The 25236-nt window shown below is 41.5% G+C and overlaps 1 protein-coding gene across 2 annotated transcripts in view; it reads left to right on the top strand.

The window, feature by feature from the left end:
- The first annotated feature begins 7982 nt into the window (after positions 1 to 7982).
- IGSF11 (immunoglobulin superfamily member 11) overlaps positions 7983 to 25236 on the top strand; it is a 145585-nt gene continuing 128331 nt past the window's right edge. For both annotated transcript variants that reach the window (XM_055431647.2, XM_055431559.2), the window contains exon 1: positions 7983 to 8325. In XM_055431647.2, the coding sequence (XP_055287622.2) occupies positions 8274 to 8325 (52 nt within the window). In that variant the 5' untranslated portion in view covers positions 7983 to 8273. The remainder of the gene's footprint in view (positions 8326 to 25236) is intronic.

The following is a 25236-nucleotide window of genomic DNA, read 5'->3' as shown; positions in this document are numbered from 1 at the left end:
GACACAGACAATGACAAACATGATTATTAAGTAAACTGTAGTGTATTAGAGATGGAGTGCTAAAAAAAATACAATAGGGAAAGGTATTTTAAAATGTCTTTAAAATTTTATTTTACATAGAAGGGTCAGCTAAGGCCTCACTTCACGTGACGTGTAGGACTTAAAGGAAGTGAAAGGAGAGGTATGCAAAAATCTAGTGAAAGAACAATTTCAGTGGCCCTGAGGTAAGCATTTCCTGACAAAGGTCCGTCTAGTCAAAGCTATGGGTTTTCCAGTGGTCATGTATGGATGTGAGAGTTGGACTATAAAGAAAGCTGAGTGCCGAAGAATTGATGCTTTTGAACTGTGGTGTTGGAGAAGACTCTTGAGAGTCCCTTGGAAAGAAAGGAGATCGAATGAGTCTATCCTAAAGGAAGTCAGTCCTGAATAGTCACTGGAAGGACTGATGCTGAAGCTGAAGTTCCAATATGTTTGTCACCTGATGTGAAGAACTGACTCCTTGGAAAAGACCCTGCTGCTGGGAAAGATTGAAGGCAGGAGGAGAAGGGGACGGCAGAGGATGAGATGGTTGGATGGTATCACTGACTCAAAGGATATGAGTTTGAGTAAGCTCTGGGAGTTGGTGATTGACAGAGAAGCCTGGCGTGCTGCAGTCCATGGGGTCACCAAGAGTTGGACATGACCGAGTGACTGAACTGAACTGAGGTAAACATGTTCCTGCTTATTCAAGAAACATTGGGGAGATCACTGCAGTGAGAGCTGAATGAGCCAGGGGAAAACAGAAGAAGAGATTAGAGAGATAATAGGGGACTAGATCGCACAGGCCTTGTGGTAAACAGAATAACGTCCCTCTCCCCACCAAAGATGCCTACTTCCTAACCCCTAGAGCCCATGGATATGTTGCCTTATATGACAAAGGGAAATTACGGTTGCAGATGGAGATAAGATCTTTCTTCAGCTGAACTGGAGATGAGGAGATTATCCAAGTGGGCCCAGTCGAATCACAAGAGTCCTTAAGTGTGGAAGGAAGCAGGAGAGTCAGAGGGATGGCAGTGAGAGGTGAGAGAAGGTCTGTGTTGATGGCTCTGAAGATGGAGGAAGGGGGCCACGAGCCATAGAAAATAGACTCTAGAAGCTGAAGAGGTAAGGAAATGGATTCTCCAGAAGGGAACACAGCCCTGCTGCCCTCTGTAGATAAGAGAGCTACCATATGAGACTTTGGACTTTTGACCTCAGAACTATCAGATAATAATTTGTGTGATTTCATGCCATTACGTTTACATTGATTGGTTACAGCAGCAATAGGAATCTAACACAAGCACTTTTGTTTATAGCAAGGACTTGTACTTTCACTCTCAGTGAGACGGGAAGCCATTGGCAGGACTTGGGTCAAGGAGTGACTTGACCTGACCTAATAGGGTCACTCTGGATGCTCTGTTGAGAATAGCACATACTATTAATAGAGGATTCCGTCTTTCCTCTAGATTTTAGCTTGACTTTTCTATATTTTATTGAGAGTTCATCAATTCATGTAAGATTAAAAAAATAATTTTACATTTTTTGTAAGTCAAGGTCTCTCATCTATTTTGTCATCAGCAATTAAAGTCTGATCTATACTTTAAACTTCTATGAAAAACTCATCGAATTTGAAAAACATAATATTATTGGCTGCTGCTGCTGCTAAGTCACTTCAGTCGTGTCTGACTCTATGCGACCCCATAGACGGCAGCCCACCAGGCTCCCCCATCCCTGGGATTCTCCAGACAAGAACACTGGAGTGGGTTGCCATTTCCTTCTCCATATTGGTTTCTAATACCCCAATATATAGAATCAAGTGACAGAGGTTGAAACAGATTATTTTAGATTCGTGAAAACTGGTAAAGAGAATTTGAAGAATATTTCAAAATTATTTTCCTTATAAGAAAGAGAATACAAAAATTTTCAGGTGTCGTAAAATGCTTCTTATGCGATTGCCCTTTTCAAGTCCTAAAAAACCTAGTGGTTCTATTTAAAATTTGCCATTACAATGAATTCAATATCACTGTTAAACTGAACCCTGCTCAGAGAATGACTTTGCCTAAAAACAAATGTGTTCATACTAAAATGGTTTCAGGGAAAAGAGCTAACTTTTCCTAAGATGAATGAATGGAACTTCACTTCGGCAATACTCATCGTGGTGATAGGGATTGGCTCCAGTATGGGGGTGGGGGTGGAGATGCTGTTTGCCCTCCTGTAACGACGAGTTGACTCACTGGAAGAGAGTCTGATGCTAGGAGGGATTGGGGGTGGGAGGAGACGGGGACGACAGAGAATGAGATGGCTGGATGGCATCACCGACTCGATGGACATGAGTTTGAGTGAACTCCGGGAGTTGGTGATGGACAGGGAGGCCTGGCGTGCTGTGTGGTTCATGGGGTGGCAGAGTCGGACACGACTGAGTGACTGAACTGAACTGAAAGTCTTGCCTAGTAAGCATTAACAGAGGTGTAGGCAAAAACAGGTATAAGAAAGACTAACCTGTCTATCTAGGTTATAAATTGATCCAAAATTTGAGGAGGATGTTTTAAAATAATAAATGATCTATTTATGTCTTAACATACAATAGACACTTATTAGTTTGTTTGTTGCTTTACTCTAATGATTCCAGTATTATCTTTTCTGATGCTGCTGCTAAGTCGCTTCAGTCGTGACCGACTCTGCGCGACCCCATAGACGGCAGCCCACCAGGCTCTGCCGTCCCTGGGATTCTCCAGGCAAGAGTACTGGAGTGGCTTGCCATTTCCTTCTCCAATTATCTTCTCTCGGTTTGGTTCGGTACAGTCGCTCAGTCGTGTCCGACTCTTTGCGACCCCGTGGACTGTAGCCTACCAGGCTTCTCCGTCCATGGGATTCTCCAGGCAAGAATACTGGAGTGGGTTACCGTTTCCTTCTCCAGGGGATCTTCCCGACCCAGGGATCGAACCCGGGTCTCCCGCATTGGAGGCAGACGCTTTAACCTCTGAGCCACCAGGGAAGTTCCTTTATTATTATTTCAGAGATTTTACTGCCTCTTCGCAAAGGGGAATGGGGAAGAATTCCTCTCAAACTTTACTTTTAAAAGCATAAGGCTCATAAGAAAAGAACAGTGCCATTTGCAGCAACATGGGTGGACCTAGAGATTGTCTACTGAGCGAAGGAAATCAGAGAAAGACAAACGTCATATGATTTTCAGTTCAGTTCAGTCGCTCAGTCGTGTCCGACTCTTTGCGACCCCATGAACCACAGCACGCCAGGCCTCCCTGTCCATCACCAACTCCCGGAGTCTACCCAAACTCATGTCCATCGAGTCGGTGATGCCATCCAGCCATCTCATCCTCTGTTGTCCCCTTCTCCTCCTGCCTTCAATCTTTCCCAGCAGCAAGGTCTTTTCCAATGAGTCAACTCTTTGCTTGAGGTGGCCAAAGTATTGGAGTGTCAGCTTCAGCATTAGTCCTTCCAGTGAACACCCAGGACTGATCTCCTTTAGGATGGACTGGTTGGATCTCCTTGCAGTCCAAGGGACTCTCAAGAGTCTTCTCCAACACCACAGTTCAAAAGCATCAATTCTTCAGCTCTCAGCTTTCTTCACAGTCCAACTCTCACATCCATACATGACCACTGGAAAAAACATAGCCTTGACTAGTTGGACATTTGTTGGCAAAGTAATGTCTCTGCTTTTTAATATGCTATCTATAGGGAAAGTGAAAGTTGCTCAGTTGTGTCTGACTCTTTTCAACCCCATGGACTGTAGCCCGCCAGGCTCCTCTGTCCATGGAATTCTCCTGGCCAGAATACTGGAGTGGGTAGTGTATCCCTCCTCTAGGAGATCTTCCCAACCCAGGAATCAAACCAGGGTCTCATGAATTGCAGGGGAACTCTTTACCAGCTGAGCTACCAGAGAAGTGCTTCACTTATATGTGGAATCTAAAATAAATATACAAATGAACTTATTTACAAAATAGAAATAGAGTCACAGATGTAGAAACAAACTTATGGTTGCCAGGGGGAAAGTAGGGAGGGGGGATAAACTGGGAGATTGGGAATGACATATGCACACTACTGTATTTAAAATAGGCAACAAACAAGGACCTGCTGTGTAGTACAGGGAACTCTACTCAATACTCTGTAATGACCTATATGGGAAAAGAATCTAAAAAAGAGTGGAGATATATATCTATATGTATAATTGATTCACTTTGCTGTATAGCAGAAACTAACACAACATAATAAACCATACTCCAATAAAAATTGGAAAAAAAAGGACCAGGCTCTGCTCTAGACTATATATGGTTATAAGCAGTGAGGCTAAAATAGTTAACAGAATGAGTTAGTGGCTCAAACAAGGATCAAAAAGAAATTTTCTAACTTTATGAATGATATTCTTATAAAACATTCCATAGACATTCTCAAAACATAAATTAACCTTTAATTACACACACGAATGGAGAGGGATAGGTGGTATTAATAATTTAAAATAGCTAATTAAAATAATTTATATTTAGCTTTGTTAAGCCTTATAATTCCCTCCATAGTTTTTCTTTTCTAATTATGTTTCTCCTAAACTAATCATAAATTTAATTTTCTCTTCTTGAATGCAGAGTAACTCACTGTGGGAAGAGATGGTCTCGCATTTTGATGGGTGGAGGAGAAAAACTGGTGTAGGACTAAAATTTGAATTTGGATCAGTTCAGTTCAGTTCAGTTCAGTCGCTCAGTCGTGTCCGACTCTTTGCGACCCCATGAATCACAGCACGCCAGGCCTCCCTGTCCATCACCAACTCCCGGAGTTCACTCAAACTCATGTCCATCGAGTAGGTGATGCCATCCAGCCATCTCATTCTCTGTCGTCCCCTTCTCCTCCCGCCCCTAATCCTTCCCAGCATCATATAACTCCTACTTAAATATTGACAGATTGACTGTATTCAAAGGTCATCAGTGTTTTTTTTTTAATATTTTTTAAAAAATGTGGACCATTTTTAAAGTCTTTATTGAATTTGTTACAACACTGCTTCTGTTGTTTTATGTTGTGGTCTTTTGGTCATGAGGCACATGACATCTTAGCTCCCCAACCTGGGATTGAACCTACACTCCCTGCATTTGAGGGCGAAGTCCCAACCACTGTAAGAAGACCACCAGGGAAGACTCGGTCATCAGTGGTTTTGATCCAAGATTAATATTCACTATAACAGAGTCCCTTGTCCCAGTTGTTTCTCTGTGCATTTCTTCCTTGGTCAGATAGAACAACCCTAGCCCCTCCATAGGTGAGGGTGGCGCTTGTCTTATTCAAGTTTTACAGCTATCCCTGTGCTGGTGGGTGGTGGTGGTAGTGGGATGAATGTTGGGGAGGCAACAGCAGTGTTCCCCACAAATAGCTTTAAGACATTATGGTGGATATAAATTTCTTTAGATGTTGGTCTATGAAGAGATAAAAGAAAGACTCTGTGGTGTGGTTGAAAACTTTTGGGTTGGTTCCAGCTCTGCCATTGGTGTCCATTGATCTTCTGGAGACTTAGTGTCTTAGTTGAGTGAAGAAGAGGTAATACTACTTGCCTTAGATACTCCCTGGGTTGTTGTGAAGATCAAATCAGACAATATATGTGAAAGCCCTTTGAAATTTATAAGGTATTATACAAATGAAAGATGTTGTCTGTTGCTTTAGCACTCAGAATAATTAAGAGATTTAAAGAAATCCTACTGTGGTTATAAGGCAGACTAGGATAAAAGAGTTGGTAAAACTCATTACTGATAAAAATTTACTCAGAACACATGCCAGGAGTATAAGCTCTGTGAATTAAATAGCACATTTTTTTTTTTTTTGTTTCCTATGCGAGTGTCCTTTTGAACGCCTCTGTGTGCAGCACTTGGAGTTTCCAGTACTCCGATCTGCTTCCTTTGAGTCGACCATCTACCATCTGCCCCCATGCTTCTGGGCAGCCAGATTGCCTCTTGAAATCTGATCAGTCCCAGTCTCCCTTCAGAAGTCACACTTCTTTTTCAATTAGAAGGACTGTTCCACGAACTGTGAGCTCTCTGTCCTCTCAGTAACACAACTAGCTCCTGTTTGGGAAGGCAGAAGTACACTATGGTGACAAATAGGCGGGACAGCTCTCTTTCTGGGCTGATTCATGACACTGTAGATGTATCCCAAGTGCAACTGGAAGCCATGTAAGGGTAGGGGTCATATATTTTGTGTTCAGCCTTCAACCCAGTGCCTTACACAGTGTACTCAGTAAATATTTACTGAACTGAATTGCTAAAAAAGTGTATCATATCAGGTAACTTGCTTTATCCAGGCTTTTCAGCCTCAATTACTAGATTATTTAATTATAGAATAAGTATTCTATCTCTGTATTTAAATGTAGGATTATAGTGAAGCAAAGTTCTGCCCCAAGTAACACCTTGCTCTTCTCCTTATATTACTGACTCTTATACCCTACTTGGGGCTGGGTTAGAATGTAGGAATATGTACAAGACAAAGTCAGGAACTGAACTGGACAGACTAAAAAGAAATCTAGTCCTTACTCTGGAGTTTAAAAGAATGAACCAAGCGATGAAATATTTAAAATATTAGATTTCTGTTAATATAAAAAATTCTACACTGTCATATCATTCATTTCTTGCCGTTAGAGATCTAGTCATGGATTCGAGCAAACTGGAAATACTTAGCAAAATTGAGGCATTTAAAATTCATAAACAAACTGTATCTTTCCAGGGTATTCTTGTTAAAAGTGATTGGCATTTCTTAATGTGATTCTTTTTTAAATTTGAAGTTGTAATAGCAACATTTTCAGAAAAGAAAAAATGCATCCCTAATTCCACCACCTTGATACTATTTTAATTTTTATATATGTCTCCCAATCTTTGTCCACATGTATAGGCATTTTTTCCCCGTCTTTCTTCTGTGCATACTACTTTCGTTTCTGAGTTGCCCTGGGAGGATTGCATCTGCCAGATGGGGGCTCAGAATTTCTGAATGGCTCCAAGAATTCTAATCTATGCTGCTGCAGAAATTAACAAGGACAGTCTGACATTACAGAGGGAGGTATGTATGTCCTCAAATCTAGAAGGCTTGGGTAAGAAACTGAAGTAGAATGGGACTATGGGCTTTAAGAAAGAGAGCAGCAACCTCATTGTTAGAGAAACGAAGATAAGGTTTTATAAGCAAAGATGTAGGTAGATATTTACCTAAAATAATTTCAGATGCCACGAAGGTCTCTCTTCCCACCCAACCAAAACAACAAGAAACAAAAAAATAGAAACCCAACCAAAGTAATCAACTACCACAACAAAAACATCTCTAGTTAACATGAAAATAAAGTTTTCTAGTTTTACTACTCAACAAATACTTGAAATTAGTTTAAGATAGCAAAAAGGTTTAAAACAAAAATTTTAAATACTGTTAAGTTGACCTAAGTCTTCCACGGTACAGCCCCTACGCTCCTTTGAAGGAAGAAAGGGGTAGTTAGAAAAATAAAAGATATAGGACAAACTTCATCGACACCTAACTTTGCCAGGATCAGGTTTTTCTGGACTATTTAGGCTACAAAAGAAAGGGCTGGGAGAAAGTGAAAGGGCGAAACAGAAATCTGAAAAGGTTCTTGGAGGTTGGGACGCAGGCTGTGGTGAAGTGCCTCGTGGAGCTCTCTGGGGTTCAGGACTTTCACCACGGGTCGGGGGAGTGGATCCGGGCAGGAGAGGGCCCGTGGCTGCCTGCGAGGAGGACGCCCGCCTTCGGTCCCCGGCGCTCGCGGAGGCGTGCGGGGTTTCAGCTCGCAGGTGGCCAGAGCCGCGCCAGCTGCGCGTCGCGCCCGCTCGGCGGGTGGGCCGCCAGGCGTCGCGCTGGAGCCGCGGTTGCCCGGGAGACCGAGCGGGGCGAGTGGGCGGCGCGGAGCCTAGCCGCAGCGGGGCTGCGGCCCGAGTAGCCGGGCGAGAGTTGTAGGGGGAGTGGCTGTCCCCGGGCGGCGCGAGGGGCCGGCGGGTCCTGGGGCTGCGCGAGGTGGCCGCGGCGCCGCGGGGCGAGGCCGGCGAGCCCGGGACGCACCTGCGCGCCGCTCAGCCTCCGCGGAGCCGGCGGCGCGGGAGCCGCGCTTGCCTCGTCTGCAGGTCCCAGCGAGCCAGCCCCGCCGGGCGGACTGCGGCCCGGAGGCTCGCCTGGGAGGTCCCGGCGGCCCCCAGAGCGCCGAGCGCCCGGCCCGCGCCTCGGCTGCCGCGACGAGGAGGCGGGCGGGCGGCGGGCGCGCTCCCCGCGGCCCCGGGATGACTTGCCGGGGCGCCCCTCTGGCGCCTTTGCTGCTCTTCTCTCTGCACGGTGAGTGGCCCTCCCGTCTCCCCTCCCAGCGGGGCCGGCGGGCCGGGGAAGGCTGTCTCGCCGGGGCCGGTCTTGGGAACCCAACTTTCTCGGGGGTCATGTTCGTGACTGCCGGCGAGGCTCGCGCTCGCACGCGGAGGCCCCGCCAGCGCCCCGCGCGGCTCAGGCTCGGGCGCTACGATCCGAGCGGCGGCCGCGCCCCGCGCCGGGTTACCGCTGGTCCTGAACCGGACCCCGACCGTGGCCGCGCTCCTTGCCTGCTTTAGGTGACAAGCTCCCTTACTTTTCCCTGTCCAGGGAGAAACGGGGTTTAGGATCGTTTCCGTTAGCAGGCGGTTGCTGGAACACTGGAAATGTTTTTAAAATAATTTGGAACACTTTAAGTTGCAGTTTTCGCCAGATCTTTAAGAGCATGTGCAGGTTATGACTGAAAATGTGATCTTTATTAAAAAAACACACAGAAAAACTCTACAGTACGGACACTAGGTTTGAAAACAATTTATTTTTTAATGGTCGAGCTTCTTCCCCAAGGAATTTAAGTCGACTTACAAAAATACATAGAACATAGCCATATTAGAACAAAAGAAATAAACGTGTTTAATTTTCTTGTTAACTTTCTAAAAATATCCATTTAAATTTTGATTTCTACTTAATCTTAAATTTTGCGTTCTATGACTAGCTGTCGTGTTGAGACCCTGTTTTCATTTTATACAAGTGACTTTGTGTGTGTAGTGTGTTTCCTGTCCTGTGGAATCAAGTTTTCTGTTCCATTTAATTCATTGTTGAGATTTAGTGTGATTTATTCTGAAGGCTTTTATTTAAAAAGCAGGATAACTGGTTTATGGAGTTTTCTGGTTAATACTGTTTCTTTTTGAAGATACTGGTATGTTTCCCATAATTTTATAACCTTATTTGAACTGTTAATGTACCCATAGATCTTGAAGTAACTTAATTTTAGCCGACTTAAATTTGTACAGATTCAGTTTAAGGGAAGGGAGAAATACAAAACTTTGCATATCTTTTCCATAGGAGCAAGAGAAGGAAATGTTTAAAATTACAGATAACTTTTCAGGCCCTCAATAGGTATATATTTGGTGATGATGTACAAAGTGACATTTGTATGTGCTTTATATAAACATGTGCTTCCCAATTAACTTTTAGTCTGGTCACTATGAGAGCCCAGTATTTTTCTCTGTCCTACTTTCTTTAAGCGTGAAATAAGATAGAGTAAGTGAACTTTTTAATAACCCCTCGGACACAACTGAAACTCTTTTAAATATTACTGTAAGAACAGCTAACTTTTTTGGTAAAAAAATACGTTGTTAGCCTTCATGTATTACAATAAATGCCACCCTCTTGTAAATAGCGTTCGTGTATGGTTGGGTTTTGAATTATTAGGCAGTATTTTTTAAAAGAGTTGGTGAAATTTGCAGAATCAGCCTTACAAGGTCATCTGATGTGTTTCTTTTCCTTCAGCAGAACTATTCCTAAACATACTGGGATGTTTTTAAAGACTTCCAAGGACATTTCAGCCTTTGTGATAATCTATTTTGTAGAGGCAGTTGTCACCCTCGAAAAACTGTGTTCATTTGTTCAATGAGTGTTTATTGAGCCTCCACTCTGGGCACTTGGGTGGGGCAGGATGGTGGCGGGAGACAAAGATGCATGGGTTTGTCCACCTCCTGTAAGGAGTTTGCAGTTTTCAGACAAGCTGCAAGCATGCACAAGTGAGTTATGATACAAGGACTTTATATATGAGTGCCATTTGTTGGTGGTGGTGGTGATAGCAAGGGAGACTTCATGGAAAAGTCTTTTGATCTGGACTTTGAGTAGAGTTTGAATTGGCTGAGATGGGAGTGTTTGGTTTTCTAAGCCAAAGGAGCAGCCTGGCTGTAGGATATGGAATGGAAAGTGCAGGGGCATATTCTGGAAAGGCCAGGCTTATAGCTGCTGGAGTAGGAGATATGTATGTAAAGCAGGAAGGGCTAAAAAGGTAGTAAAAGGATGATAGAGAATGTTGAATATTGAGTTTAGGTTTTATTTAGTGGACCATGGACAAGTCACTCATACTGTTTGCTTAAGAGGGGGAGGGGATGAGGATGAACTGGTGTTGAGTGCCCAGCATAACAGTCTCCAGGAGAGTACCGTGTCCTGACTGCATATTAAATTCTTGAACCAGGCAATGGCAGCGTTGACATGGATGGACTTGGGCCCATTCCTAGAATTTACAGTGTGGAAGGAGGGGGAAAGGTGTATTTCAGGTGCAACAAAGTTGGTTCCATTACAGAGGGGCAAAAGGGAAATGGATGCCAGATAAATGACCATGATGGCAGTGGCCACTACAATGGGAGAATGCACCAAAGGTGGAAATGGTCTTTTACATTTTTGAAAGAAAATGTTGTCAAGAAATTTCTGTTTTTATTTTGTTCTCTGTGGAGTAACTTCAAAGGCAATTTAAATTGAAAAGTTGACTTCTGTTATGTTCTACCATTGGGTTCAGTTCAGTTGCTCAGTCATGTCTGACTCTTTGTGACCCCATGGACTGCAGCATGCCAGGCCTCCCTGTCCATCACCAACTCCCGATGTCCTCCAACAGTCTCATCCTCTGTTGTCCCCTTCTCCTCCTGCCTTCAGTCTTTCCCAGCATCAGGGTCTTTTCAAATGAGTCAGCTCTTCTCATCAGGCGGCCAAAGTATTGGAGTTTCAGCTTTAGCATCAGTCCTTCAAATGAACATTTAGGACTGATTTCCTTTAGGATGGTCTGGTTGGATCTCCTTGCAGTCCAAGGGACTCTCAAGAGTCTTCTCCAACACCACAGTTCAAAAGCATTAATTCTTTGGGACTCAGCTTTCCGTATAGTCCAACTCTCACATCCATACATGACTACTGGAAAAACCATAGCTTTGACTAAATGGACCTTTGTTGGCAAAGTAATGTCTCTGCTTTTTAATATGCTGTCTAGGTTGGTCATAACTTTTCTTCCAAGGAGCAAGTGTCTTTTAATTTCATGGCTGCAGTCACCACCTGCAGTGATTTAGGAACCTCCAAAATAAAGTCAATCACTATTTCCACTGTTTCCCCATCTATTTGCCATGAAGTGATGGGACTGTCGAGGCTATGGTTTTTCCAGTAGTCATGTGTGGATGTGAGAGTTGGACTGTAACGAAAGCTGATTGCTGAAGAATTGATGCTTTTGAACTGTGGTGTTGGAGAAGATTCTTGAGAGTCCCTTGGTCTGCAAGGAGATCCAGCCAGTTCATCCTAAAGCAGATCAGTCCTGGGTATTCACTGGAAGGACTGATGCTGAAGCTGAAACTCCAGTACTTTGGCCACCTGATGCGAAGAGCTGACTCATTTGAGAAGACACTGATGCTGGGAAAGCTTGAGGGCAGGAGAAGAAGGGGACGACAGAGGATGAGATGGTTGGATGGCATCACCAACTCGAAGGACATGTGTTTGGGTGAACTACAGGAGTTGGTGATGGACAGGGAGGCCTAGCATGCTGCAGTTCATTGGGTTGCAAAGAGTCAGACACGACTGAGCGACTGAACTGAACTGATGGGACCGGATGTCATGATCTTAGTTTTCTGAATGTTGAGTTTTAAGCCAACTTTTTCACTTTCCTCTTTCACTTTCATCAAGAGGCTCTTTAGTTCTTCGCTTTCTGCTGTAAGTGTGTTGTCATCTGCGTATCTGAGGTTATTGATATTTCTCCCAGCAATCTTGATTCCAGCTTGTGCTTCATCAAGTCCAGCGTTTCTCATGATGTACTCTGCATATAAGTTAAATAATCAGGGTGACAATATACAGCCTTGATGTACTCCTTTCCCTATTTGGAACCAGACCACCTGACCTACCTCCTGAGTAATCTGTATGCACGTCAAGAAGCAACAGTTAGAACTGAATATGGAAAAACAGACTGGTTCCAAATTAGGAAAGGAGTACCAGTGGGTTAGGTATATCTAAAGTGTTTCTTGTATAACTTGCGGTTCCTTAAAATAGCAGGTAACCTTCCAGAATCTGGAGAAAATACGTGAAAGACAACATGAAATGAAAATGAGAAGAATTATGAGCCTGAGTGTTAGCATTATGAAACATTTACTGTGAACTTCCACTGCCTAGCTTTAACTTTAATTATGGAACTTTTTTCACTTTTTAGTAAAAATTTGTAGTTTGACCTACATGAAAGGTGACAGCCACTGGGTGAAAATTTTAGAGAAATTAAGTTCAATATTCAACACAGACTACTCAGGAAGCAGTTTACATATTAAATCAGCAAGGGATTCAAAAATGTTATGCTTAGAACTGTTGTCAGACCCAAGGTATTGATGCAATGGGTAAAGACTTTTCCCCCCAGTAACAGTATGTGGCACATTTTCAAATGTGTTTTCACACTTTGATAGTGGGAGCATTTATAATGAAAAGTCTCATTTGAATCTTCATACTTAAGCCATGTGATTTAGTGTCAAACTAGGTGGTTTGCTTTAGTTGCACAAAATTCTTTAGTTACTCTGAGTTATACAGAACGTCATTCTGGAAGTGAAATTGGGAGAATTGTGGCGTTCCCCTAAAATTCTCAACTGTAACTGGTTTATTTAGAAGAGGGATTCTGAGTCTGTGATCTACACCTGTGACATCAGTTTATATTTTAGGCAGTTTGTGGAAGGATTTCTGACTTTCTGGTAGTCTGATGACCTCAGGTGAGCATGGTCCCCTCGATTTCCGCCTCCCTTGTTTGATGAGGACTCCCTGGCACTTACACATCTAACCCTCTGTTTTGAGAGCAGCTTCATAACATCTGGAGGCTCTGAAATCCTCCCTTGATTGTACTTGGAGAGAAGCTAGTTTAAGAGAGGTTGTCAGTTCTTGGGTGGTATTCAACATGCCATCCGATTTGAGCTGATTTTGGTCTTAAAAGTGGAAAGTTAATTAGTTTACTTATTAGTTAAGCTGATCTTACTAAACTGGAAGGATTTCTTCCCATTACAGTGTGGGTAATTGATTTCCTCTGTGCCTGGTTTCCTACCACGTAACAGAGACTGTCAGAGAAAGCAATGGCGCCCCACTCCAGTACTCTTGCCTAGAAAATCCCATGGATGGAGGAGCCTGGTAGGCTGCAGTCTATGGGGTCGCTAAGAGTGAACATGACTGAGCGACTTCACTTTCACGCATCGGAGAAGGAAATGGCAACCCACTCCAGTGTTCTTGCCTGGAGAATCCCAGGGACAGGGGAGCCTGGTGGACTGCCGTCTATGGGGTCACACAGAGTCGGACACGACTGAAGCGACTTAGCAGCAGAGCAGCAACAAGGACTGCAGTAGTAGTTTGCATCTGTGATGGTTTTAAAATTGCAGAAATGTGAAGTCGAAAGAAAAATCTGTTTCCTGATTTTATAAATCATAGACTCAGTCACTGATCTATATGGGTTCTGTGTTAGCATTATTAGGTACTATGCAGAATGATGTATGGTGTGGTTCTTCCTCACTGATGTGTTATAGGGAGATCATGTTTTCATAAATATCACTAATTTTTTGTTTTTGTAGAACAAGATTAAACTAATGCAATTTACCAGTGTGAACAAGAAGTCTATTCAGTAAAAGTCAACTTACTGTTTTCTCTTCATTTAGCATTTTCATCTTGAGAGAGGTAACAAACTGACAGATTAGATGCACTTATTTAGAAGAGCCTTGCCCGTGAGGAAGTTGAGGTCTCAGAAGTGCTGAGTTCAGGAAACTCGTATCACAGAAAGTTCTTTGGGAGAATCTTCAGAGAATTAGGTTAACGTTGTTGTTTTTCAGTAGCTAAGTCACGTCTGACACTTTGCGGCCCCATGGACTGCAGCACGCCAGGCTTCCCTGTCCTTCACCAGGTTAGCATTAGTGGCTAAGAAAGAGAGTGGGTCAGGGTTTAGGGTTGGGATGATGGTTAAAGTATAGTAGGTTTGTGGGAAATTAAAAATTTTTTTCACGGAGGATCGTAACTGTGTAATAATACAATCTGACATTGTGAATGTAACTCTAATGTAATGGTGCCACTTCTGGACCATTCTTTTTTTTAATTTAGTGTTTTGTTTTAATTAGAGGGTAATTACAGTATTGTGATGGCCTCTGCCATACATCAGCGTGAATCGGCCATAGGTGTACACGTGTCCCCTCTCTCCTGAATTCCCCTCCCACTTCCCTCCCCGCCCCATCCCTCCAGGTTGTTACAGAGCACCTGCTTTGGGTTCCCGGTGTCATACATCAGACTCGCAGTGGCTATCTGTTTCACATATGGTAATGTGTATGTTTCAGTGCTGTCCTCTCAAATCATCCCACCCTCTCCTTCTTGCACTGAAAGACATAAAGAAAGTCTGTTCTCCTTTGCTGCCCTTCGTAGAGAATCGTTGGGATTATCTTTCTCAATTCCATATATATGTGTTATTATATGATATTTGTCTTTCTCTTTCTGACTTACTTCACTCTGTATAAGAGGGTCTCCATTCATCCACCTCATTAGAACTGACTCAGATGCTTTCCTTTTTATAGGTGAGTAATATTCTGTTGTGTATATGTACCACAGCCTTCTTATCCATTCATCTGCTATTGGACATCTAGGTTGCTTCCATGTCCTAGCTATTTTAAACAGTGCTGCAGTGAACACTGGGGTACATGTGTCTTTTTCAAGTATGGTTTCCTCAGGGTATATGCCCAGTATGGGGTTGTTGGGCTGTGTGGGAGTTTTATTCCTAGTTTTTAAAGGAATCTCCCTACTGTTCTCCATAGTGGTTGTAGCAGTTTGCATTCCTACCAACAGTGTAAGATGCAGGGTTCCCTTTTTTCCACACCCTTTCCAACATTTATTGTTTGTAGACTTTTTGATGATGGCCATTCTGACTGCTGTGAGATGATACCTCATTGTTGTTTTGATTTGCATTTCCCTAATAATGAACAATGTTGAGCATTTTTTATGTGTTTATTAGCCATCTGTAGGTCTTTTTTGGAGAAATGTCTGTTTAGCTCTTCTACCCACTTTTTGATTGGGTCGTTTGTTTTTCTGGTGTTGAGCTGCATGAGCTGCTTGTATATTTTGGAGATTAATTTTGACAGTTCTTTCATTTGCTATTATTTTCTTCCATTCTGAGGGTTGTCTTTTCACCTTGCCTATAGTTTCCCTTATTGTGCAAAAGTTTTTAAGTTTAATTAAGTCTCATTTGTTTGTTTTTATTTCCATTACACTAGGATGTTAGAGGATCTTGCTGTGATTTATTCAGTTCAGTTCAGTTCAGTCTCTCAGTCGTGTCTGACTCTCTGCGACCCCATGAATCACAGCACGCCAGGCCTCCCTGTCTATCACCAACTCCCAGAGTTCACTCAAACTCATGTCCATCGAGTCAGTGATGCCATCCAGCCATCTCATTCTCTGTTGTCCCCTTCTCCTCCCACCCCCAATCCCTCCCAGCATCAGAGTCTTTTCCAGTGAGTCAACTCTTCTCATGAGGTGGCCAAAGTATTGGAGTTTCAGCTTTAGCATCAGTCCTTCCAATGAACACCCAGGATTGATCTCCTTTAGGATGGACTGGTTGGATCTCCTTGCAGTCCAAGGGACTCTCAAGAGTCTTCTCCAGCACCACAGTTCAAAAGCATCAATTCTTTGGCGATCAGCTTTCTTCACAGTCCAACTCTCACATCCATACATGACCATGGGAAAAATTAGAAGACTCATTAATCCAAAATGTTTTAAATGAAAAGAAATTTAAAATTCCACCAAAGTCTGTTGAAGATCACATCAGTAGAAGCTTAAGAAATGTTCACATTTGTTTTCTCATTAATGGTGTTTCTTTTCTCTCTTTCCTTCCCATCTTCTTCTTTGGAGAATGTTCTGTTAGTATACGTCAGATTCTTCTTAAGTAAATAAATCTAGCTACTGGATATTGTAGTTACTTCAAGTTATTCTGTTTTACCTATTCCAGGATTGATGTCAACAAATAAAACCCCTGTAGCCAACCAGGCAGACCCAGAAATCACCTTAGAAGCTAGAATTGGTGGGCTTGTGTGGACCGGGTTCTACAGTTTCCCTGTTGCATGAGGTTAACTTTATCCTATAATTGTGTGTGTGTATGTGTGTATATACATTTATCTAAAAGGCAGGACCATGCCTGGCATAGAGTAAATGCTCAGTGAATAATTGTGACTGCATGAGTGAGTGGTTACTAAAGCAGGTGGTACTCCCCTGTGCTTGGGGTGCCTGAAAAGCATGCTGTTTTTCTGTTAAAGGAAAATAATTTCTTTAAAATTTTCCTCAGGGATTTGGTTTGATTGTCAGCTTCGGCTGATCTTTAAACCTTGCTGTATGTTTTGTGAAATAGAGGTGAAAGAGTTCTATTTTCACAGCCTTTTCAAATTCTGTGACTTTAGAAGTTTATGTAGAAATGCTATATTTATAGACCTTTTAAAATAGCTTCATAGCTTCTCTTTAATCCTAAAACTTTGAAGTTGTTCATCTCAAGACTCCCCCCCCCCGCCCCCCCGCACCTAAGGAATTTCTAAAGATTTTGCTCCATGTACTGAAGAGTGATATTGGACTTTTGGGAATCCATTTAGAACCTCGAAGTTTCCCATTTGTATCGCTGGTGTTCTTAGTCCTGAAGGCCTGTATGTTGGAACTAGTCTTCCAAGAATGGAGATAATTAATTATCATCTCATATGGTCTGAGCTTCCCAGGTGGTAAAGAATCTGGCTGTCAACTTGGGAGAGGTGTGTTTGATCCCTCAGCGGGAAGGATTCCCTGGAGGAGGAAATGGCAACCTACTTAAGTAGTCTTGCCTGGAAAATCCTGTGGACAGAGGAGCATGGTGGGCTACAGTCCATGGACGTGACTGAGCGACTGAGCCTGCACGTGCGTGGTCCAAGCCCTCCCTCCCGTTCCCCATGTCATGTGCATACAGTACTGCAGAAGCTTTTTAGGAAACAGGAGCGTTAACTCAGTCAGCCTCGCGTGGGAGGCGTTAGAACTTCCTGGTGGAGCTTGCTAGTTGTCCTCCGCTCTCATTCCCTTCCCTCCCCTGAAGTCTGTGTTCTTCAAGCCACAGTTTCTTCCTGCTGTGACTCATTCCTTTAGGTACCATCCTTTCGGTCTGCAGTGATGTTTATATCTCTCAAATGTCCAAAGTTGTTTTCTAATCATAACTGCATCCCCAGCAATGTGCTTGCAAATGCCTTGATGTTATCATCATTTAAATTTAAGTATCATTGTACTAATCTTTGTTTCTTTGGACCAGGCACATCACTGTGAGCTATACAACTTCTGTCAGCCCTCATTGGTCAAGATTATTTGCCAGAACACAAAATTCATGGCAAATGAAAAGGCTGAAGTGTAGTGAACATCACTTGTTGCAGAACATATTCAAATCAGGCTAGCTAGCGTTTGATGCTTTCATTGGTTAAGAAAGTTTGTAGTACAGTTATGTGTATTGTCCGTATGTAAATGCAGATTGCTGTACTTGTACTTGTTGGCCAAGACTTAAGACAGTATGAAGAACACATGAAAAATGTGTTAACAGTACACTACAAAGATTCTTAGACTTTTTGGTGTTAAAGATTATTGGGACCTTAAAGATTATTGAGGGCCAGAAGTGCTTTTGTTTATGTGGGTTATCCTGTCAACATTTACCATGTGCTGTGCTTAGTTGCTCAGTGGTGTCAGTCTCTTTGTGACCCCCGTGGACTGTAGCACGCTAATCTCCTCTGTCCATGGAGTTCTCCAGGCAAGAATACTGGAATGGGTTGCCATTTCCTACTCAGGCGATCTTCCCAACCCACAGATTGAACCCACATCTCTTGTGTCTCCTGCATTGGCAGGCTTATTTACCACTAGCACCACCTGGGAAGCCCACAAATTTACCATGTTAGAAGTCAAAAGTGAGAAGATTAAAAAATATGTACTAGTCAATTTAAAAATAACAGTAATATATTCATTATATGTTGACATAATACATTTCTGTGACACATATGGGTTTTTCTCAAGCCAAAAAATATTAGCAAGAAGAGTGGCATTGTTTTACATTTTTAGAAATCTCTTAAATATCGGGCTCACTGGAAGATAGCTAGATTCTCCTGTCTGCTTTTGTATTCAATTTATTATGATGTATTGGTTTGGTTGAACTACATGAAGAATATCTGGCCTCTTACAACTATGTATTTGAAAAAGGAAGGAGTATGTTGATAGCATTTTCAGATAATTTTGTTTATTCATTGATACTCCACCAAAACACTTTAAGTGGTAGTATCTAAAAGGTTGGGCTTCCCAGGTGGCTCACTGGTAATGCAGGAGATACAAGAGACAGGGTTTGATCCCTGAGTCGAAACGATCTCCTGGAGGAGGAAATGGCAACCCACTCTAGTATTCTTGACTGGAAAATTCCATGGACAGAGAAGCTTGATGGGCTACAGTCCATGGGATTGCAAAGAGTCAGACATGACTTAGCAACTGAGCACACATACATCTTAAAGATTGGTTGCGGTGAAGATTCTGAAACCATATCAGTAAACATTTCTTACTCCATTGTATTAAAGTCCACTTTAATAGATTTTAAACATTGCACTTTAAATGGATCTTATACTCATGTGTTTTTTTTTTTGTAACCTTATTCATTGATTGAAAAATATTGGTTCATTGATGCAGATCTTACAGATGTTGACATGTATTGCATTTTATAAAATGTAAAAAGATAATCACATTTAATACCACCATTGACCTCACCAGCACAGCCTTTTAGTGTTGGGAAACTGTTCAAGTTCACAGTGGCAGATACAAGCTTTCCAAAATTTTAATATTTATTCCAGTTTTATCATTGGCAAAAGATACTTGTTACTTCTCTCAAAATGAGAGTCTTGCTTTGTTTGGTTTTGAGAAAATGTCATCCAGATTCCTAAGTCTGACTGATTAGTCTGTGAGTTGTTCTTTCAAGTACAAGGGCTAATCTGGGGAAAAGCGGATGGTTGAGTTAGCCTTGAGCTCTCATTGCTGGCCCAGTGAGTGCTTCTCCTTAGCACCCCACTTGACTCTGTAGCCGCATATGGGATTCCTATTTCATGCTGCCCATTCGGTCACATAGAATACTAGAAAAGGTCAGGATGCAATGAAACTGCTGTTGTTGCTTCACAAAGACATTTTTAAAAAACTGGATTTCCTTTTTTAACCGTGACTGCGTGATGGTGATGACTGCAGCCTTCTCCCACGGTTTCGTGACAGCGCCTTGACTTATGCCAAGGCGCCAACAGTTTCACCCACCACTGCTTCTGCACCATAAGTACAAATGTCAACTTGGGCAAAACGGCAGATAATACTTTACCAGTATTAAGAAAAAAGCTTTTACCTCTTGGACTTTATGGCAGGATCTTGGAGACCCCCACGGATCTATGACTAGTCTTGAAATGCTGGTATAGTGTAATGAGATATTAGTCTTTTTCTTTTTTCTAAAAAGTTTTAGACACAAATAGCTGCACAGTTATTCTGTCTTATGGGGGATGGCATTAAATGGAGTATGTATCCTTTTAAAAAAATAAATACTATACTGTAAAATTCTTTATTTTTGTATAATTTTTAAAATTATAAAAATAGCATATCTTAGCTGTAAAAATTCAAACAGTGCAGAAATGTTTAAGAATTGACTCAAACCCACCTCCACCCACTGAATTCTCTGCTTTGACTGTGCATTGTTCCAGGCCTTTCTTGAACCACAAACAAAGTCTGCATGCATATGTATTTTTTTTTAAATAATGCCATAAATTCTCTTCTCTAACTTATTTTTAAAACATAACAATTTAATATGGGTATCTTACACATCTGTTACATGGTATCTTACCACATCTGTTACATTATCCTTAGTGATCATTTGGTATTTCACAGCATGTATAATTTATTTAGCTGTTTCTCCATTATTGGATATTTATGTTGTTTCTTATTTTTTTTATATTGACTATGTAGCAGACATCTTTGGACATATAACCTATAAATTTGTGTAGAAATTTTTATAGTCTAGGTTGCCCAAAGTGAAATTTTTTGGTTGTACATGTTTAGCATCACATAAAAGTTTATGGGTTTGTAGAGTCAGACAGCTCAGATTTGTATTCTTGACTTGTCATTTATTTGTTCTATGACTTGGGAATGTTATTGATGTCCTGAGCTTGGGCTTAATTATCTTGTAAAGTGGAAATAACCTTCTCAGTGTGTTGAGAAGTACTAAATTAAATGAAATGACACATCTCTAAACTGTGTAGCATAGTACCTGGCAAGTAAAAAATGAAAATGCTTGGTTAGTGGCAGTTAATCGTAAGGATTGCTAAACCCCAGTTTGAGTCAGGAAGCAAGAGTCCTAACCAGGGTTATCAGTGGGGGTGTGACCTGGGACCCATCAAACTTCTAGCTCTCCAGGCCTGTTTGCTTTTGCAAAATGAGTGATTAGGTGGTTAGGTGATCTCTTCTTTTCTAGCTCTATGTCCTCATGGTTCTTTAACTTGGCTTCCAAGTATTGAGAATATTGGCAATAAAATAAGCTGGAGAAAGCATATGACTGGTGTTAACATATTTATAAAACTTTTCCTAAAATAGTTATTTGACTTACCTCGCCCTCTCCCCCTATCAATTTAATAAAACTTTTTGGTAATACCCATTCTAGGAATTAAAACCATCTTCATCTGTTGTAAAAAGATTATAAAAAGTGGTTTCAAATATAAAGAATTATATTTTAAAATTAATTTCTGTTCACTTTAGCTCAGGCTGTGTACATACATCTTTATTTTCTTAAATCCTTTGTAGCATAGATAGGTATTGTATGTGCCAAGAGAGGGTCAGTTGTGAAGAGACTTATGAAAAAACATTTTACCACAATCACTGTACCCTGGTCCTTTAACTTGATTTTTAGGACCTTCCTCTGCTTTTATCGCATAATGACTGCTTTTGGTCTAAGCCAGGCATTTGTTGTTATTTAGTCGCCGAGTTGTGTCCAATTCTTTGTCATCCCATGGACGGTGGCCCACCAGGCTCCGCTGTCCGTGGGATTCCCCAGGCAAGAGTACTGGAGTGGTTTGTCATTTCCTTCTTCCTGACTCAGGGTTTGAACCCACATCTCTTGTGTTGTCATGTGAATTCTTTATCACTGAGCCACCAGTGTCTAAAATGTATCTGGACTGGGTTACATGATGTATATAGACAATTTCGTAGTGCTCACAGTGAAAAGCCTGTGAGCTTTTAAAAAACAATGGCTTTTGGTCAAGGAGGTAGTGATGAAAGCTCTGGAGGGGTGTGGTTGGACATGTCTTAACTCTGACTTATGTCATTGATAGTGTTTCCCAGCTGTTCTTTGTGCATTTTCATGAAAGAGGATGTTTTTATGCAAAACCAGGTGGTCTCCCAAATGGACAGTTAGTCACATTGGCAGAACTTCCAAAATAATTCTAAGATTTTGTAAACTCACTGCCCACTGTGTTTTCTTGGTATGATTTGTTTTCAGATTAATTTTTTTTCTGAAACTGAAACATGCTAGTAGAGAAGATTCTTAAGGTGTGTCCTCCAAAATAGTTATAGAAACTTAAACATGATTCGTTTTCATAAAAATACTTTCTGAAAATGTGACTTTGAATTCTTGCTAATTTGTGAGTTCATTGTCCTCAGAGCAAAGCGTGTTTCAGTTGCCCTTTGATATCTCCAGTTTCCGTGTTAACATTTGTACTTCTTTGGACAAATAAATTGTGCTCTTTCTCCTCCCTTCCTAGTTACTTTGGATTCATGTGGTTGAGTTGTCTTTCTCATTAGTAAGAAAGTGTAATGTTGTGAGCCACGGGGAACTGGACCACTGAGGTCTCTTAGAGCCCTTTAATTCCATAATGTCCTTGATCTGACGAAGCCGCTCAGCAAATCTCTTCACAATTTCCACGACCAAGCCATCTGCCTGCATTGAAATAAATCAAATCTGCTTACTCCGTCAATGTCTAACGAGTTTTCTATAAACTGATGATGTTGACCATGAGCACGAAAATAATTTGCAATCTTGAGCGCTTCCTCTTGAATTCTCATCTAAGATTCTCTTGACCCAGTGGAAGTTGGCCTGCCAGCTTTCTCTTTGACTTGAGTCAGAGGGTAGTGGAGCTGTTCCCCTATTCCCTGTGGTGTATTTACTCAGGGGCAGTGAGTAAATTTCTGCTTCAGCTTTTCCACATCCAGGTTAAACTTCCCAAAACCTGTCTTGCCGTTCTACTTTATATATACTTGCTAATAGAGAAACATACGCACAGTTATCTAACTTTACATGTTGCGGTCTGCATACACACACATACACATTTATGTTTAAATCTCAGGGAGACTGATTTTGTATGTGGCCCAAGCTTTTGATATTGTCTGGACTTTGGACACTGTGGCAGCATCACACTGGGCAAGTGTGTAGTCCCATGGCCTGTGCCTAGGCAAAAATAATTATTATTTTTTTCACATCTGAGAACCACCAAATCTAAACCATTTTTTCTTAGTGTTCTTAATTTCTTGCTCTCCTTTCTTTCCTCACTACCTCCATTAATTTATATCCTAAAGTTTACATTATTCTGACACTTTTCTAGTGGTTCTTTATTTCGCCTTTCTTCTCTTTGATCTATCCTTTATTCTGTGCCAGGTTGCTTTCCTGTCAAAATCTGTTTTCATTATATCCCTCCCTTCCTTCAATAGCAATAACAACTGCATACTCTGAAAACCTTTAATACAGTCACTCAGCCTTTTCCTTTATGTGAGCTAAGTTTACAGTAGCTTCCCACTTTCTTCTAACATGTTCCTGCTGCCTTTCTAAAATTGGTACTTTGTTCAGTCCACTGAGGAATGATGACATACATAGTTATTTTGGGGATATTTCAAAGTTGCTGTATTTATTAGAAAAGAGAGTAGTGACCAGGACTAAAGTTTTAAAAACCATAATATACACAAAATACTGTAGTAATATTGAGTAGTACTTAGTGAATTATCACAAGTCATATCATACGTAGGTAACCATCATCTAGCTCCAAAGGCAGTGCATTGCCCACATCCAATGACCCCCAGAGACCCTGTCAATCATCCTACCATTCCCTGCTCCCCCAAGGTAACCACTTTTAAAAAAATTTACTGAAAGTATAGCTGGTTTACAATGTTGTGTTAATGTCTCCCTACAGCAAAGTGATTGAGTTATGCATGTATATTCTTTTAATTATTCTTTTCAATTACGGTTTATCACAGGATATTGACTGTGCTTCCCTGTGCTACACAGTAGGACCTTGTTGTTTATCCATCCTATATTGGATAGTTTGCACCTGTGAATTCCAAACTCTTGATCCTTCCATCTCCATCTGTCCTCCCTCTTGGTAACTGCAGATCTATTCTTTATGTCTGTGAGTCTGTTTCTTTTTTATAGATAAGTTCATTTGTGTCATATTTTAGATTTTACATATAAGCGATGTTATATGGTATTTGTCTTTCTCTTTCTGACTTTGCTTAGTATGATAATCTCTGGATCCATCCATGTTGCTACAAATGGCATGATTTTATTCTTTTCCATGACTAATACTCCATTGTATATACCTCATCTTCTTTACCTGTTTATCTGTTGATGTGCATTTAGGTTTTTTTTCATGTCTTGGCTGTTGTGAATTGTGCTGCTTTGAACATAGGGTTGCATGTATCTTTCTAAATTACAATTTTGTCTGGGAACATGCTCAGGAGTGGGATTGCTAGGTCATAGGGCAATTCTATTTTTAGTTTTTTGAAGCACCTCCATACTGTTTTCCATAGTGGTTGCCCCAGTTTACATTCCCACCAACAGTGTAGGAAGGTTTCCTTTTTTTCCATACCTTCTCCAGCATTTACAATTTGTAGCCTTTATAGGGATGGCCGTTCTGATTGGTGTGTGGTAATATTTCATTGTATTATTGATTTGCATTTCCCTGGGTCGGGAAGATCCCCTGGAGAAGGAAACGGTAACCCACTCCAGTATTCTTGCCTGGAGAATCCCATGGACAGAGAAGCCTGGTAGGCTACAGTCCACGGGGTCGCAAAGAGTCAGACACGACTGAGCGACGGAACGGAACGGGATAATTAGCAATGATGAGCATCTTTTCATGTGTCTATTGGCCATCAGTATAGCTTCTTTGGAAAAATGTCTGTTGAGGTCTCCTGCCTGTTTTTTGATTGAATTTTTTTTTTTTTTTTTTGTTATCAGGTTGTGTGGGCTGTTTCTATATTTTGGAAATTAAGCCCTTGTTGGTCACATCATTTGCAGGTATTTTCTCCGTCTGTAGGCTGTCTTTTTTTTTTTGTTGTTAATGGTTTCCTTTGTTGTACAGAAGCTTATAAATTTGATTAGGTCCCATTTTTTTTATTTTTGCTTTTATTTCTATTGCTTTTGGAGACTGACAAAAGTAACCACTTTTTGACTTCTAATACCAGAAATTAGTCTGTTTTTAAAATTTATATAAGAAGAATAATTCTTATTCAGTATGTATTCCTTTGTGTCTGGCTTTGAAAATTCACCACTGATTATGTGATTTATCCAAACTGCTACATGTAGCTGTAATTTCTTCACCTCTGTTACAGCATAACACTTCAGTTCAGTTCAGTCGCTCAGTTGTGTCCGACTATTTGCGACCCCATGAATTACAGCACGCCAGGCCTCCCTGTCCGTCACCAATTCCTGGAGTTCACTCAAACTCATGTCCATCGAGTCGGTGATGCCAACCAGCCATCTCATTCTCTGTCATCCCCTTCTCCTCCCGCCCCCAATCCTTCCCAGCATCAGAGTCTTTTCCAGTGAGTCAACTTGTTGCATGAGGTGGCCAAAGTATTGGAGTTTCAGCTTTAGCATCAGTCCTTCCAATGAACACCCAGGATTGATCTCCTTTAGAATGGACTGGTTGG

The sequence above is a fragment of the Moschus berezovskii genome, chromosome 1 (genome assembly GCF_049115385.1).
Source record: "Moschus berezovskii isolate FMDL1 chromosome 1, NW_MosBer_1.0, whole genome shotgun sequence".
In the NCBI taxonomy this organism is placed as follows: domain Eukaryota; kingdom Metazoa; phylum Chordata; class Mammalia; order Artiodactyla; family Moschidae; genus Moschus; species Moschus berezovskii.
This window is presented reverse-complemented; position numbering and strand designations above follow the sequence as displayed.